General features: G+C 37.2%; 1 protein-coding gene across 1 annotated transcript in view; it reads right to left on the bottom strand.

Annotated features, from left to right (window-relative positions):
* Positions 1 to 4,153: 4,153 nt before the first annotated feature.
* Positions 4,154 to 16,149, bottom strand: part of TBC1D23 (TBC1 domain family, member 23) — a 29,329-nt gene continuing 17,333 nt past the window's right edge. Inside the window, exons 10-18 of the mRNA XM_009891624.1 lie at positions 14,287 to 14,457; positions 14,025 to 14,067; positions 13,235 to 13,344; positions 12,423 to 12,565; positions 11,210 to 11,254; positions 8,021 to 8,109; positions 7,007 to 7,142; positions 5,707 to 5,901; positions 4,154 to 4,483 (exon numbers count right to left, since the gene is read on the bottom strand). Of these exons, the coding sequence (XP_009889926.1) occupies positions 4,402 to 4,483; positions 5,707 to 5,901; positions 7,007 to 7,142; positions 8,021 to 8,109; positions 11,210 to 11,254; positions 12,423 to 12,565; positions 13,235 to 13,344; positions 14,025 to 14,067; positions 14,287 to 14,457 (1,014 nt within the window). The 3' untranslated portion in view covers positions 4,154 to 4,401. The remainder of the gene's footprint in view (positions 4,484 to 5,706; positions 5,902 to 7,006; positions 7,143 to 8,020; positions 8,110 to 11,209; positions 11,255 to 12,422; positions 12,566 to 13,234; positions 13,345 to 14,024; positions 14,068 to 14,286; positions 14,458 to 16,149) is intronic.

Below are 16,149 nucleotides of genomic sequence, written 5' to 3'. Positions count from 1 at the left end.
CAAGAGGTCTGTACCAGTTTATAAGGCAACTCGTTCACTTGGGACATCCCCATCTTCCTTTCCAAGAAGAGCACCTCCTAAGACACAAACCCATGGGCTAACTTGCCATGCTGTTTTTATTACTAGCTTTAAACACTGAGCGCTCCCCTTTACTCCACACACAGAACATCGCTGCCTTACGTATATATTTTACAATCTTGGGCTTTTTAAAAGCATGTTTGTAGAACTGTAGATTTGTGTCGAGAGGAGGGCCACAAAGATGATCCGAGGGCTGGAGCACCTCTCCTATGCAGACAGGCTGAGAGAGTTGGGGCTGTTCAGCCTGGAGAAGAGAAGGCTCTGGGGAGACCTTATTGCAGCATTCCAGTACCTAAACGGGGCCTACAGGGAAGATGGGGACAAACATTTTAGCAGGGCCTGTTGCGATAGGACAAGGTATAATGGCTTTAAACTAAAAGAGGGAAAATTTAGGCTAGATATAAGAAAGACTTTTAACAACAAGGGTGGTGAAACACTGGAACAGGTTACGCAGGGAGGTGGTCGATCCCCCATCCCTAGAAACATTCAAGGTGAGGTTGGACGGGGCTCTGAGCAACCTGATATAGTTGAAGATGTCCCTGCTCATTGCAGGGGGGTTGGACTAGATGACCTTTAAATGTTCCTCCCAACCCAAACTATTCCATGTTGTGTAGAGGCAGTATTTCTCATGCAAGAGTATCTCCACAAGTTGAAAGCACACGACAGCAGAAGGGGCAAAGATAAACCAAAATGGGTAACCCAGGGTGATCAATCTCTTACACATGTTCTCTTTCAGGAAACACGTGCAAAGAGATAAAGGATGGGAAGTGCATAACCACCATAAAATGCACACAACCACCACTGCTTGCAGTAGCTACAAAATTTCCTTCAACAGAAAAACTGTTCAGTCTGCCCCTTTGAACAGTAAAGGGAAGACCTCATCCCAAACTGACCAAGCCAAAGTGACGTCAGAATTACCAACAGTGGACAACTGCAGATGAGCAGGGGATGCGGCAGCTCTTTGGCAAGCTTCCCTCCCTTTTACATGTGCCCATGGTAGTAGAAACAGCATATATTAACTTTTGGGTTTTTTCTTTTATGAACAGCACACCTTGTAGGGCTCCAGGTGCACACAATGCCTGTCTCCTGAGTTCACATGAGATTTGGGGCAGAACACAAAATAAAAAAGAAAATAAGCACTGAAGCAGTATCATCCCTTCAAGGTGAAAAGCACAAGCTAAAAATCTACCGTTTCCCACGGTTCAGAGAGATACAGTGTATTTCTCAAGTTTCAAAACAAAAATATCTGAAAGCACTAAGTACACACAAAAGAACAAATTATACATTATCACCACCCTCTCCCTGCCCAAAAGGGGAAATTTTTCAGCCCTTCAGTAGACTATGCCTACATAGAAAAAGGTTATTTGACAGTATCAAAAGTTGTGAAACTTCAGCTGAGATGCAGTTGGAAGGAAAAGCTACAAACACTGCCGAGACCCACGTGTAAGGCCTAAGAGGAACTAAACTGAGAGAACAGCAAGTAATCTTTACTTACATCTGATGAAGGCAATGTAAGTAAAATCGCATCTCCACAGTCAGAGTACTTTTGGTGGGCAGTACACGTAAAGTTCTGAACAAATTCTCATACAGATCAGAATCTAAAAGAATGTGAGACAACTGAAGGGCCATCAGTGAGCACAGAAGCACTGACCCTGGCTATGAAACACAAAGGTAAGACCTCCCATTTGGCAGGAAAGCTTACTCTGAGTGTTTCCTGCTACAGACCTCATTTCTATCACCAAAAAATCTACCACCCCAGCAACATAGCAGCTGTTATCTTATATTCAACAATACAGACAGCAGTACACGCAAAATAAAACAAGAGCCTGCAAACCTCTGGCAAAAAATTAAAAAGAAAAAAATTCCTTGAAGATGAAAGGGACAGGAAGTAGCATACTATTTTGAATTTTCTTTTCAAAAACTGTCACTCCAATGCTATAATTGGAATTTCTGCTTAGCAATACAAGTTTTGTAACCAACACACTAACTACAGATATGTACACCACGAGGAACACGTAGCCTTTAACTCATGGGTAGAGATGCAAAAAACACCATTGAAATGATTCATAGTTTGGACTCAGCTGTGTAAAACAAAGAGTCTGATTACTTGTACATTGCCTTAAAATTAAAAATAATTAGCCTCTTAACGGCTTGGATTATACATTTCCACACAGAAGAGATTTAAGAACTGACTTACTGTATCTTTACCTACTGTAGATCTAAAAGCTATTTGTTGTCCTCATAGAGAAGCATACAGATTACCCACTTTCCACATTTAAAATCCAAATAATACACCCGTGTAACAACTGACTGTACTTTTCACCCCCCGCCCCAATGACTAGGAGAAATGAGTCGTATCATTTTGTCAACATTTTCATAATATAAAGATATGATGCTCAGAAGTCTGGATTTATGCAGAGACCCTTTCTATAATTTCACCATTTGATAGCTCATTTTGACCTTTCTATGAATGCTTACTACAGCTCACCCAATAGTCTAAGTCTAAATTCCAAAATACTTACGCATTAAGACATCACTGACAGCAGCTCCCTATGATCCATAATCAGCTTCTTCCACTCCAAAGAACAAATTCACTTCCATTTACAAAATACCTTTAGGAAAAACTGTTAATTGATTCAGAGAATTCACACAGCATGCAACTAAATGCTTTCTGACAGAACAAGTTATGTTCAAATTGTACTGGTTTATTTACAACTGTAGTTTATAAACAGTAACACAAACATCTTTACATGAAAAAAATCTCATTGCTGAAGTAGGCACAGAGTCAGAGACTCTTTAGGATATTTTCAGAAGGGAGTAGGAAGAGGAAAATGTAATACAACAGCTGCTGGGCAAAACTAAATACACGAGTGTTGGCCCAGGTGCAATTTCATGCAAATATCTTCAACAGTTCAAGTTCTATTGGTGTTTACTCAGATACTAAGAAAAAAAAAAAAGGAATTAGTTCCAGAAATAAGGTGCCCTAGCTTGATTCCTAGTAAAATAACTTAGAATAACTGTTTTTTATAAAGGTCAGTTTTAATTATTTTACCTCCTGATGATGTACCAATTCACAGGTTTTCATTCAAATACTCAAAAACTTCACGCAGCAAAGCTAATCCCTGTTATCTGTATTTCACATTTTTTGGTAATTTCCACATCAATCAACAAAGGTGCTATGCCTTGGCCATAAGGACATTCCTGTACCGAGCTTTTTAACATGACAACTGTTCTTGGAACAAGTGGAAAGCTGCTGATAATCACATAGCTGCCATCTCTCAAACATTAACTAATTCAGAAGATGTTAGTCAAAAGAATATAAACAAATCCTTAAATCAATGAAGGCAACAGGTAATGAATACATTTATCACAGGTATATAGCACTTGAATCTCTTCACTTTATCTGTGTGCATTCATTTTCTTGTGGAGTACACCTTTGATCAGCACATACTTCTATGCTGAAGTGAATGTTTTTAAAGGTCTAATTATTATCATAGACATTTTGTTTCTGAGGAGCAAGGTAACTTGTTTTTAACTGTCATATTCTGTCATGAAGCATTAGCTTCAATTTCAGTGCACGTGCACATCTTTATAAGAGAAATAGCTTCAACCTATGAAATGTAAAATTTTACATAATTAAAAATCACAACCCTGTAGTAAAAAGTTATTGTGCACAGTTCATTTTAGTATTTAAAAATACCCTTACCACCAGTTCCAATTATTTAACCTAGTCATGGATAAGACTTCTCAAACAGTTAATTTTACAAATTGCTTGCATTTTTTCCATTTATCTGCAGCCTAAGCTGGAGTTGACCATTTTTAATGAGAAGGAACCAGTATTTCTAAGATTTTTTTATCTGCTCTCTGTATAAACCTAAGTTCTTAATCAGTCCTTGATACTACTCAGTATGCAAAATCAAATTTATAGACTGTAGGCAATGGAGACATTTTACTTTCAAGGGACAGTAATTTAAAAATTATTCTGTTTTCAACTGCTGCTCCATATCTGGCAGTGCTTCATTCCTTTAATGTGCTTAATGCAAACCCAGACCACTCACATTAAGGCTGCATTAAAAATGAAACCAACTGACCTTTATAATAAACATTTCAAAACAAAAAAAAAACAATAAAAAAAATTAAAAAACCTGTTCAGAAATTGATAATAATTTACCCTATCTTAAGCCTGCTACTCAGGCACTCCCATCAGCAAACAGAAAAATTCTCTTAAGTTAGTATTTGGTTGGGAAACAGTCAGCTTGTGTCCACATACAGTATCTTGGTTGCTGCTTCTTTATAAACTGTTCTCTACAAAGTCTCTAGTTATTAACTCTCCAAGGCATCCAATACTTTCATGATCTGTTGTTTTATGGCTTTGGTAGCATCACCTGCATTTGGAATCAAATACCTTAAAAAAAAGATTAGAAAAAGCCATCGTTAATACACTATACAATTTTTGAGTATCAATTCCATAATTCTTGTTTTGATTTTTACTCTGGCACAAACTAGAACGAAGGAGGAGGGGAATATATTAAAATGAAAAACTACTGAGAAAATAACATTTATTTCCTGTTTATACTATGAAACTTTCCATTTGTGAACTTAGAACTGTTGAGGAGTACTTCACAGGCCATCTTGAAAAGGAGAAGTTCCTCAGTAATTGACAATCGTATAGATCATGCAGTTCAAGATCTCTACAGATAGCACTGTCCGACTGAAGCATGGCAGTCGTAGTCTGTGTTTTTTGTTTTGTTTTGTTTTCCTGTTTGTTTGTTTTTAAATTCCTATAGACAGCTGTAGATCATTTATTTATGATTCCTTCTCTTCTGGATTTGGTCCAGTCAAGAAGGTGGTGATGAGGTAATTCAACACACAGCAAAGTTCTCTGCAACATTTTAATTTATCTTTGTCTGACCTACTACCAAACTCATTTCATTCTAAGCAGCCAACAAGCATAGAACAACTTCCCTAGTTAACTAGGAAACTCATCTCCCACATTTTTTTGTGGAAACAGAGCACCCACTGCACATAGTTCTCCACAGGGAAGAGGATGAGAAAATGTCCACTGATGTCAGCAACTTTGTTAAAACAGTGCCAAGAAACAACAGACTACACCAGTGGAAAAAAGCCAAATACACCCATCCCAAGCACGCAAATGCTGAGCATGGCAATACCTAACTTTGAGGAAGAGAGTTTCAGGGATTCAGAGTTTTGAGCTCAGGCTCCTGGACTTCTTGTATAATCCATAGGAGGAGTCAGATGTCTCAGAAAAGATACCACAGAAGAAAGATCACTCTCTTAAATCCTACTCTTCACAAATCCATACTTTAGGCTGCAGACAGCTGTCCGCTTCATTTTCATTTAAGACACATTACAGAAAGAAAACACTTGCACGCATCCCATCCCCAACAACTGTCACTGCAGACCACGGAGTTCCTCTCTGCTGGGTCTTGTAAAATCGCCTCATTCTGCTGGCAGATCTTTTTTCTAGTTCACATCTGAATTACCTATATCTAAATAAAAAATACTACTTTTGACCTCAATTCTGGGAATTACAGCATGCCCCGATTTCCAGTCGACAACATTCTGTATATCATTACTACTTACATCCCTGCTGCTGAAATGGCTTACCTTTCAACTGCCAAAATTTCTATGCCTGAAGTATTGCTATTTCCATATTTAAAGGTGATCAGTTCCGGGTGTTTCTTCTTGGATGTAATTTTGACTACAGAGTTGAGCGCCTGTCGAGACTGGATGTAAGCCAGTCCCTTTCGTGATGGAATCTCTCTCAAACAGTACATATGAGTTGCTGTTACTAGGAGATGACTTGAAGGAAAACAAAAATACAAATTAATTTTGCTAATGAACCAAATACCAGCTATTTAGAAAGCTAAATTCTACAAATAAGCTACACGGAGAGAGCTAGATAAAACAGTTCCCAAACCTAAGAAACAGTTTTAATATTTTTAAAATCTGGAATTTAGAACCGTTTACAAAATAAGATAGTCCTTCAGTACTGTATCACAGCCATTTTTGAAAACAAGCACGGCACCCTCAACAGCATACAAAACCAGACTGCACAGTTAACATCATCACCTCAACACAACAGCCATGATTGCTATCAACAAAGATCACAACCACCAGTAATGTGTCAGGCCATGCACAGAGTAGGGAAAATGCCTCCAGCCTCTCCTTCATCCTTCAGTCATACCCCAACCCCGGCCCTCTACCTATAGAGCAGCAACTCTACATACAGAGCATCAGACTTAAGGTAAACAGATGTGCTGGCACTCCATGACTGTCAATGTACAAGCACTAACGGGGAATGCTGACCTGCCAGCTCAGTTCAAGACCTACTTTTGTTTTCTTCATGGAAGGAATGCATGTTCAACTAGTGGTGGGAAAACACTAGTTAAGTTCCAACTCACTTAGAGAAATCATACTATGACAGATTACTAATCATACATCATATAAAATAAATCTAAAGGAAAATAAAATCTTTAATAAAAGACAAAACCAGACCATGATGCAAGAGAAAGCCCATCAAAATTTTCTGTTACCCAGATTCAACAGGATTTGTACTCTTTGGGGAAGCCAAAATACAGCAAGCATCATGCAGGGTGCTCTTCAAGGATTAACAAGGTCACAGAATCTCAGGGGCAAAATGGGTGCATACCACAAGGGACAGAGACAAGTATGCAAGAAAAAATGGAGCCACAGGTACTTGGGCCTGCCTGGTCTTGTACATAATCACCATTCTATAACACTGTAAATATAGGAATGCAAATATAGCGGCAACATTTTGTTCTAGGTTGTTTTGCACCTTCATTGCCTTCTTTAATATCAAGAATAACTTAAATGCCCAATATTTCTTTTTTTAAATGTGTATCAAGACAGAGATTTTCATTAAGCTTAGGACCAATTCCAGTACCTGGGAAACATATGTCCATTTTCTTTTACTTCATTACAGGGGAAGTTATACTTCACATCGGGTTTATTTATCCATGTTTGGATGTTGACGACCTCTTTTCGATCATCATCTGACATTGAGGAGCTATCAATTTCATCTATTTTGAAGGTAGTAAAAGTAAAAAAAAAAAAAAAAAAAAAAGATTTTCACACAGTATCAGACAACTTTTCAACTCACTTAAATCCAGATTAGCTACACTGATTCAAACCAAGGTCCACCTAGCCATAAACAATTGTTCAGAGGCAAGAAAGAAAAGGCATGCATATCTGATATTTCTCTTTTAATTCTCTCTCAGCAGACAACTATTTTCAGCTCAGGGGATTTATTAGGCTGGTCTGATTCGTCCATTCAGTAAGGTTTAATAGATCTCTTTTACATGGAGTTGTCCAGACTTTCCCTGAAGCCCTGTAAACTTTTTGCACCTACACCACCAATATATTTCAGTAAGGAGTACCAAAACCACGTTAACTACGTTCCAGGAAAGCCTCCTCTTGTGGCTTCTAGTTTCTTGTACAAGAAGAAACAAACAACGGTTGATCCCTTTCCATCGCAGACATTATTTTTGCAGGCCACTTTTCCTCCTTAAATTGCCTATTTCACCTAACCAAAGTTCTAACATTCAGTTATGCTTGTTGTGAAAGCCATTTCACATCTTTCCTCATCCTTCTTATCTTAAGTAGAGAAATAACAAGTGAACACAAACAATTCACTAAACCCATCTATTTCCATTTCTTCCTGTTGGCTGTTTGGTGCCTACCACAAAATCTTTATTTAATCTGCTACTATGCATTTGAAAAGGGTGTTTCTTTCTTGGTTGGTCCTAAGCACCACCATAACAAACATGATCAACGATAACAGTTAGAAAAATGTCACATTGTAAGAAAAAGATGTAAGATATATTCTTATGATTTAGCCAAGCTTCATAATTTTGTCTAAATAAGTTAATCTTGGTAAGAGGAAAATCTTCTACTGTACCGGTATCATATTCTTCTTCATCTCCGATGCTGAATACTGGTTTCACACCACGGTAGGGTTTTCCTACTCTGTCACTGCTGCTGACATGTCTGTTGGCAATGAAAAGGGCAGGAGAAGACATGGGATGGGAGAAGAAAAGTAACTTTCAAACTGATGGTATGACTCCTACAATAACATATTAGCAAAATGTAAACACAACTGTGCAACTGAGAAGGATGTGAATTTCATGAAGCTGCTTGCAAGGAAGCTGTGACTGACCCATAAAGTTATTTGGTTAGTGAAAGCATGTATTTCAGTTACTTGGCAAGGGTGACTGTTATAACAAATAAAGTGAAAAGAAATACTTCTTTGTTTTAAAAAGAACTTCTAGTCACCTTCTCAAATGACAAAATACACTAGAGACCTGAAAACTGACAACATGCTATGAAGTTTCTAGCATGAAACTGAAATATTTCTGGACAGTCAGGGCAGCTTTACAAGGATGCCAAATTGGGATGGAGGAAAAAATGAAGACTATTAACTAACATGTCTGGAAGCTCATTTTTCTAGTTAACTCCTCAAAAGAGAACAAAATACCTTAAGCACTTCAAAGTGGGGTTATAAACCATCCGCTTTAGTGTGAACTTTGACTTTCTGTCCATTACGTTCTCCAGCATGAGCCAAATCCTGAAATCTTTGGTCAAGCAATTCCTAGTGCTAAAATCGCAACATGACCAGGATTTCTGCATAGATATTGACCTCAAGAATCACATTTGAATCTATTTCTACAGATCCTACCAAATGACACAAACAAACACAACTGAGTCTTAATGTTTGACAGTAACAGCTGCAAATCCTGCGATATTTTAAAGCTCCAGCTTTAAATCAGAGTGCTGTGATTATACGTTCACAGCTGTCATGTTAAAAGTTCTGGCCCTCAACTGCCGAGAATACCTCAAAAACATGAGAAAACCCAAAGGTTCAGAATGCCACAAAATAGGTAACTGCTGAAGAAAAAAAAAAAAAAACACTTCCAGATTTTAGCCTTTGGAACTACCAACATGCAGTAGTTAAAAAAAAACAAAACAAAACCAAAACACACCTGTTCCTTTCCCCCATTTCAATTTCTATAACCTCTCTCCCCATAATGTGTGTTCATATTTCCTACAAACTATAAGCCTTGGTTCCTCTTTTAAGTATATTCACAAACTCCAGTTTACATGCTACTGTAGAACCAAGTTGGAGAAGCAAACTCTTTAGTAACATATAAATGAATGCTAGTACTTTTGTATACCTGAAAGCGTATTTGAAAGTTAAAAAAGAAACCTGCGTTTTCTAAGGCTAAAATTTACTAATGTAGACAAAACAAGGAAATGTTTAATAGGAAAAAAAAAAAAAAAAAAAGAAATGCATTCTACAATGAAACAAAAAATAAACATACAAAACCATGCTCATTAGTGTTTAAGACAATAAGCATCAATGACACTGACAATTCAAGAGGGCAGTGCTTCTACATGGAGGTTTTTGTAAATATGCTTTAGTTAATACGTAACCAATTGAGTAAGAAGCAGCACATTTAAATACAAATTGAAATACATAGAGAGGATTTACAAGAAGATCTCATGGGTGTTTATAGATTAAAGTTAGTCAAGACAAGAGAAAGTAAAAAGTTACTTTATAAAAAGCTGGTAACATCTTAAACTAGAAATGGATTTCCTTTAACCTGTTTGCATGGAAGGCCATCATTACATTGTTACAAATTGAATGTAATTGCCTTTGGTGGCAAACCTGCAAAATTAAATATATTGGTAATAAACACAAAGTGGATCTAATTATATGGATGGGAAAAGAATGCCATTCCACGTTTTTAAGAGCCGCAAATTTAAGATAACAGTGTAGTAATCCGTAGTGTGAGCAAATTTATTATTGCATCTTCCCAATGAAAGAAGATAAGTAATACGAGTGAAAGGATCAAGTAATTAACAGAAGTATAATCTCAATATATCAAAACTTCTTGGTTACAAATACGGATTCAAGTGTCTTTCAGTTATCGAACACAGTCACCAAGTGTTTTAAGTTGGAATTTTAACGCTTTCTTACCATATTCTAAAAACTGATCAACAAAATATGGGGAGATGTCCCCATGATCTTTAGGATTTCTAAATTAACAAAATATGTTATGTGCTAATGGGATATTCCCATTACTTTTTTTTTTTTTTTAAAAAAAAGAATACTCACTAACATTACTATTGGTTTTGCTTACACAATACCATTCTGTTAATGCTTATGGGTAAATCCTATCTCAAATTATGTGTAAACTACTTGAAAGAAGAATTGGTCCTAAATCCTTGAAAACACAAACAGCATTTTAGATTTTCACTAATTCTTCCAGCACCAAGCTTCACGCTTTTCAGTCTACGATGGTCAACAGCTGTAACACAGAGTTCCTAAAGTATAACCAAATTTCCAAAGTGATTACACATCAGCTGTCCCTCCTTTATCACAAGTAATTTTATATAACCTCAATTCACAATTTTAATTTCTGAAATAATTATAAGGCAATAAATCTGAGACAAATGTGAGGGGACTTCACATTTGTGTGAAATAGCAGTTACATGAAAAAGATGAGGGAGAGATGCAAGGCATATTTACTTATGAACTCAGCATTTTTCTTTTCCCAGTAATGAGCACGTCTGTTCTATCAGCATGTTCTGTCACCACGTGATGAGAACCATAAAAATTCCAGATTTCCAGATATAATTTCTGCATGGGTTCCCTGTTATATGTGAGCTCTGATGATGCTTTATAACAAGTATTTTTCATAGCTGTAGTCTCTCTTGTTAACAACTTAAGCCATAAATTGTTCAGTAATTGCTTCTGGTGTCTTTCACAAGTACAAGTCACTAAAAAAATTTATACAGGAAGTGACAAGTAGAAAAAAATTTCCATAAAAAGCAATAGTAAGGAAGAGAACAGAAATAACAAAGCAGAAACTAAGAGAACAAAGCACTGCCAATACATTCTTTTTCTTCTTCTAGTCCCCTGACCAGTACTTGTAAAAACCAATAGCTTTACATATTGAAAAAACCTAAATTAATATAAAAATATGTGAGCGATTTTGTCAGTGTAACCAATGCTTACAAATACTGTGATGCCATGCTAAATACGACAAAGGTGGTTTTAGTCAGACTGCTTAATTATCAAGCTTACCGCTCCAGGCTCGCTCTGTCTGGCCAGGGAATATTGAAAGGTATTCTATAGTACATTGGGGCAGAGGACAGAACAAAAGAATTAAAAAAAAAAAGTTTAAAGGAAAAATATAGATAAATAATTGAAATGCTTTATATTGGCAATGTATCTTCTTCAAGGAGGATGCTTATAAATAAAAAACAATGCTTCATGACAGCTAACCATGAGGTAGAGAAATATTTGTAAAAATGCTACTAAAAGATGCATTCTTCATGCTATGTATGGCTTACGTATAAGTCTTACTTGCATTCTTCACACAATAAGAGCTACTATCAAGTGCCATTTAAGAATTTTTTGATTCTAATTGTGACGTAATAATTAAAAAAAAAAAATTCCAACACAAAAAGAAACAACAATGTGTACCTTTCAATTAGGTACAAGAGTACTAAAAACTACTGCTTGTTTGGCCCATATTTTAAATCCTGCTATCAAACAAACACTAACTCTGTAAGATTCTTGAATACCAATGCCTTAGCAACATAGAACTCCAACAGCTGCATTTTAAAGAACTCTAAAACAGGCTATTCAATTAAAGCTTTGTCAGATGAAAGCTCATTCTTTTACTTAGTTAAGTATTTGGAACGATGACTTCCAACTTTGAAAGTGTCTTAAGATGTTTGCACATTCTCATTCCCAGCTCTACTTGAAGATACATAGAATGAACAAGAGTGGATTCTGGGTTTGAAAAGCAGCTTTACATAGGACTTGAAAAATTAAGACGTTCAAAAAAGTTAACCTCAACTTGATAAGATGGGGCAATTAAAAGACCAAAACAGACCAAAACCAACCAACCAAAAAACCTCAACCAGAATCCTTCTATCATTCACCCATTCCATTAGCGTCAGGACTGAAATAAAAGTGAAATCATTCTTGACTTTTACACTGAATACAGAACCGACACATTATAAGAAGTCAAACTAACCATGCAGTGACAAATTCTAGGTAAACATTCAAGAGAAAAGGCTGCTCACGCTGGCCTTGCAATACTAAAGCAGCACAATAGGCTGTTTGTGTCATGATAGAATTGTGAGGAGGGTAGAGGTAGGAAATCTACAAGATGAAACTGGAAGATAACTTTTTTCCTAACTAGCACAGTCTTCATGTTTCCAAATAGCCACCTGAAATGGGAAGTCAATCCTTACTGCCAATTCACAGCGAGATATAAATGACGCACCTGTCCACTGGAGTAGATGTATTTTCAATAAAACTGATAACTTTTTCTTTCACATTCACAGACTTAGTCTTCAAAGCAACCGTCATTTTGTTCACCAGGGATTTTACTCCTTTTCCATCACTTGAACCATTAGGAGAATCACCCTGTAAAAGTAACTCCTCTCAGGATTAATCTTATAAAAAGAATGTTATTTCATCTCTAGTTTGTTAAGAAAGGAAATAGACTACAAAACAAGAATCTACTTTTTGGTACTCAGAGGAACATAAATTACAACATTAAGTATTCTTTTAGAGTTCTATTAAATGACAGCAACAACATGTGTCTGAGGTAAAGATGATCCAATAAAGTAAGCTAAACAAACCTTATCACTGAGCACTCTGCTATGCAAATCTAGAGAGGAAGGAATCCTATTAATGATAATTTGTATCCAAATTAAAAGCCAAATTCTATATACACCATATCAGATGTAAACCAGAGACAATTTTGAGCTTTCCCATGAAACTGTATGCCAGTCTCATAGTAATTTATTCCCAGAGTGAAGAAGAGCCGAGAAAAGAGTTGTCCATTATGTATATTATGCTGGAGAATGACTACAGCAAGTTCTTCTCTACAAGTTCTTACTCTCAAGAGGATAAAAATGTTTAGGTTGCCTCCGACTAGACAGTGAATATAGTTTGAAATTAAACACACAACTGAGAACAGTCATGACTTGCAGTAATGCATTTTACAGAACAGAGTGAGAAACACGAAGAAAAAATTCAGCACACCCGGGACTCCCATCCCACTACCACTTGAGCTTAAAATTCACTTACATCAACAGAGGAGTTTATGCTACTTCTTGAGCCTGAGGTACTAGCAATCCAGTGGCCATAGCCATTTTCGGGTCCTTCTACATTGATATCTGCTAAGTGCTGCTGGAGGGCTGTTGAAAGGCCATTAAAAAAAAAACCCAAAACATTCAGAACTACACTAGAATTAGTTGATGGAAATACAGTATATCCAAGACTAATCAGTAACAATTTTTGCTCCATGTGATTTAATAACAGATAAATTCAGATACTGCTATAATCACCCCTGGCTTTTCTTTCAGTAGTACAAAGGCATTAGGGTAATCTTAATTTTTGTAAAGAAAACAGTTAAAATACAACAGTCATTAAAAATAAATCACTGCTTTGATCCTAAAGATAGCTATTATGACACTGCCATATTGACTAGTGATACCTCTATAATCATACTGTAGCACAGATCTCTCCACTGTAGAGCCTGATTGATTCCAGCAACACAAACTGCCGGATTATGAACTGATGATTTAAGAAAACACAACAACAATTAATAGTAATTATGAAGTAGCATCTTCATACGAATCTGCAATCTACAGAGGCTAAACATCAAGAATAACTTAGAAGAGGCAATCTCCTCTAACCACAAATAGCTAACAACAAATGTGCAAATGCAGTGTTGACTTACACAAAACAAAAACCTGACAAATGAGACCTATTTGCTATTCCTATTGCTGATTTCTAGCCAAAGCCTAATAAAAAATATCAATGGCATTAAGATATCAAGTTTTCTCAAGCCAAAGCTCATTATTAGTAAGCTTACCCATAAATCCTCCTTTGGCAATGCTTACGTACTCCTTATTTTTCTGCAACAGAAAAGACATTTTTGATTGAAGCAAAAATATGTGTAATGAGTTTTGCAAGCATGGTAATGAAACATGGGTTAATTTCATAAAAACTGTAAAGCTGAGTAATGTAAAAACCAGTGAAGATTTTAAGGGGAAAATATTTTGCCATTTAGGATCAATGACACGTGCAGATACACTTTATTTCAGCTATTAAAGTCAACAACGATTTAGTTGTACCTGTAAGAAGTGTGCTAGCACCATGTTCATATACATATCTTCTTCTTCCCTGCCACTTCCCATGAAGCAGAGGTGTTCCCCACCAGCTATGGAGCCAGACTCAATAGATTGTTTTTGTGCTTCTAATAGGGATTTTACAGACTGTGCAAATTCTGAAGGGTTTTGAAGCATCTGTGGAATGAACAAACAAAAAATGCTGCTTGACATCAACATACTGTAACACGGCTTGTAAAAAAATACAAACTTTGAAAATGGTTATAATTTGTTGAGCACAAGCAAGGCAGCATCAGCACTGTACAAGACACACAAACACACACACAAAAAGGACAGCCTCACCCAGACCTCATGTTATGTACAGAACACTGAGAATGGTCCTTTTCTTCCTCTCTCCACCTTGCTCTCCCCAGGAAAGAAATGCAGCTAACATTTTTTAGTTTATTTTTGCAGACACCAAACAACAGCAGAAAAAGGTTTTACAACTTTCGTGTTGCATTAAGCTGGCAATATGGCAGAGGGACTGATTTCCACATTCACATATGCTTGAGCACAACATGTTCAAACTTTGCAGTTCTGAAACCGTTTAAAATACCTAGAATTCCTACATGCCACTAAGGTCATACTCTTGTTGTCTGCCCACTAAGCTTTTTCTCATTTACTTAGCAAGATTTGGAAAAAAATTACAATCAGAAATACAAGGAGATACCTGGGATTCTTAGTACTCTCAAAGAGTTAAGGTGGTGGTCTTCTCAAGGCCTATTACGCATGCAAAACCAATGAGCTGCTATGTGAAAGAGATGGAGAAACAAATACTTTCTAAATATAGCTGAAATTTTAACCCGCTCTTGTGAGGACGGCACTTATTTAAAATGGGGGGGGGGGGGGGTGGTGATTCTAATGATCTGGCCTTTACACTGGATTAAATGACTGAAAACAAAGTAACAAGTACACAGCCTAGACACCAGTCAACGTGAATTTTAACTGGGGTTCTCCTAGAGCCAAATGCTGCTGCTTTGTTACATAGGTGCTAAATCTCACTACTTCCTCTATCTAAGACCACCTATAAATAAAATGGATTCCAAGGCACTTTCCCCATTGCCTCCCCTTAAAGTAAATAATGTGTACTTTGCACTTACAAACATATAAAACACATTGAAGTTCCATTAATGCTTTTTTGTCTCAAAGATTACTCCCCACAGTGTTTTCCTGGCATTAAACTGCTAAAACCAGAGATCCTGGCAACATTAAGGGGCAGGGTAATATCAGAGACACTGTTGTGGGTGTCTACTACAGTCCACCTGATCAGGACAAGGAAGCTGATGAGGCCTTCTACCGACAGGTGAGAATCACCTCACAATCACAGGCCTTGATTCTCGTGGAGGACTTCAACTACCCTGATATCTGCTGGGAAGGCCACACAGCTGGGCATGTACAGTCCAGGAGGTTCCTCCAGTGCATTGATGACAACTTGTTGACTTAGGTGCTGGAGGAGCCCACAAGGAGAGGTGCACTACTGGACCTGGTACTGACAAACAAAGAGGGACTGGTGGAGGATGTTAAGGTTGGGGGCAGACTGGGCTGCAGCGATCATGAGAAGACAGAGTTCAGGATTAAATGCAGTACAGACAAAATGACAAGTAGGGTTAAAACCTTAAATTTCAGGAGGGCTAACTTTGATTGCTTCAAGAATTGCTTGGACAAATCCCATGGGAAAGGGCTCTAGAGGGTAAGGGGGCTCAAGAGAGCTGGCTGCTATTTAAGCATTGCTTCCTCCAAGCTCAGGATCAGTGCATCCCAAAAAGAAAGAAATCAGGCAAGGGCATAAGGATACCTGCGTGGCTGAGCAGGGACCTTCTGAAAAAGCTC

Source organism: Charadrius vociferus, unplaced genomic scaffold (assembly GCF_000708025.1).
Source record: "Charadrius vociferus isolate BGI_N301 unplaced genomic scaffold, ASM70802v2 scaffold329, whole genome shotgun sequence".
NCBI classification, from domain to species: domain Eukaryota; kingdom Metazoa; phylum Chordata; class Aves; order Charadriiformes; family Charadriidae; genus Charadrius; species Charadrius vociferus.
Note: the sequence above shows the minus strand (reverse complement) of the source record. Positions and strands in the feature narration are given on the sequence as shown.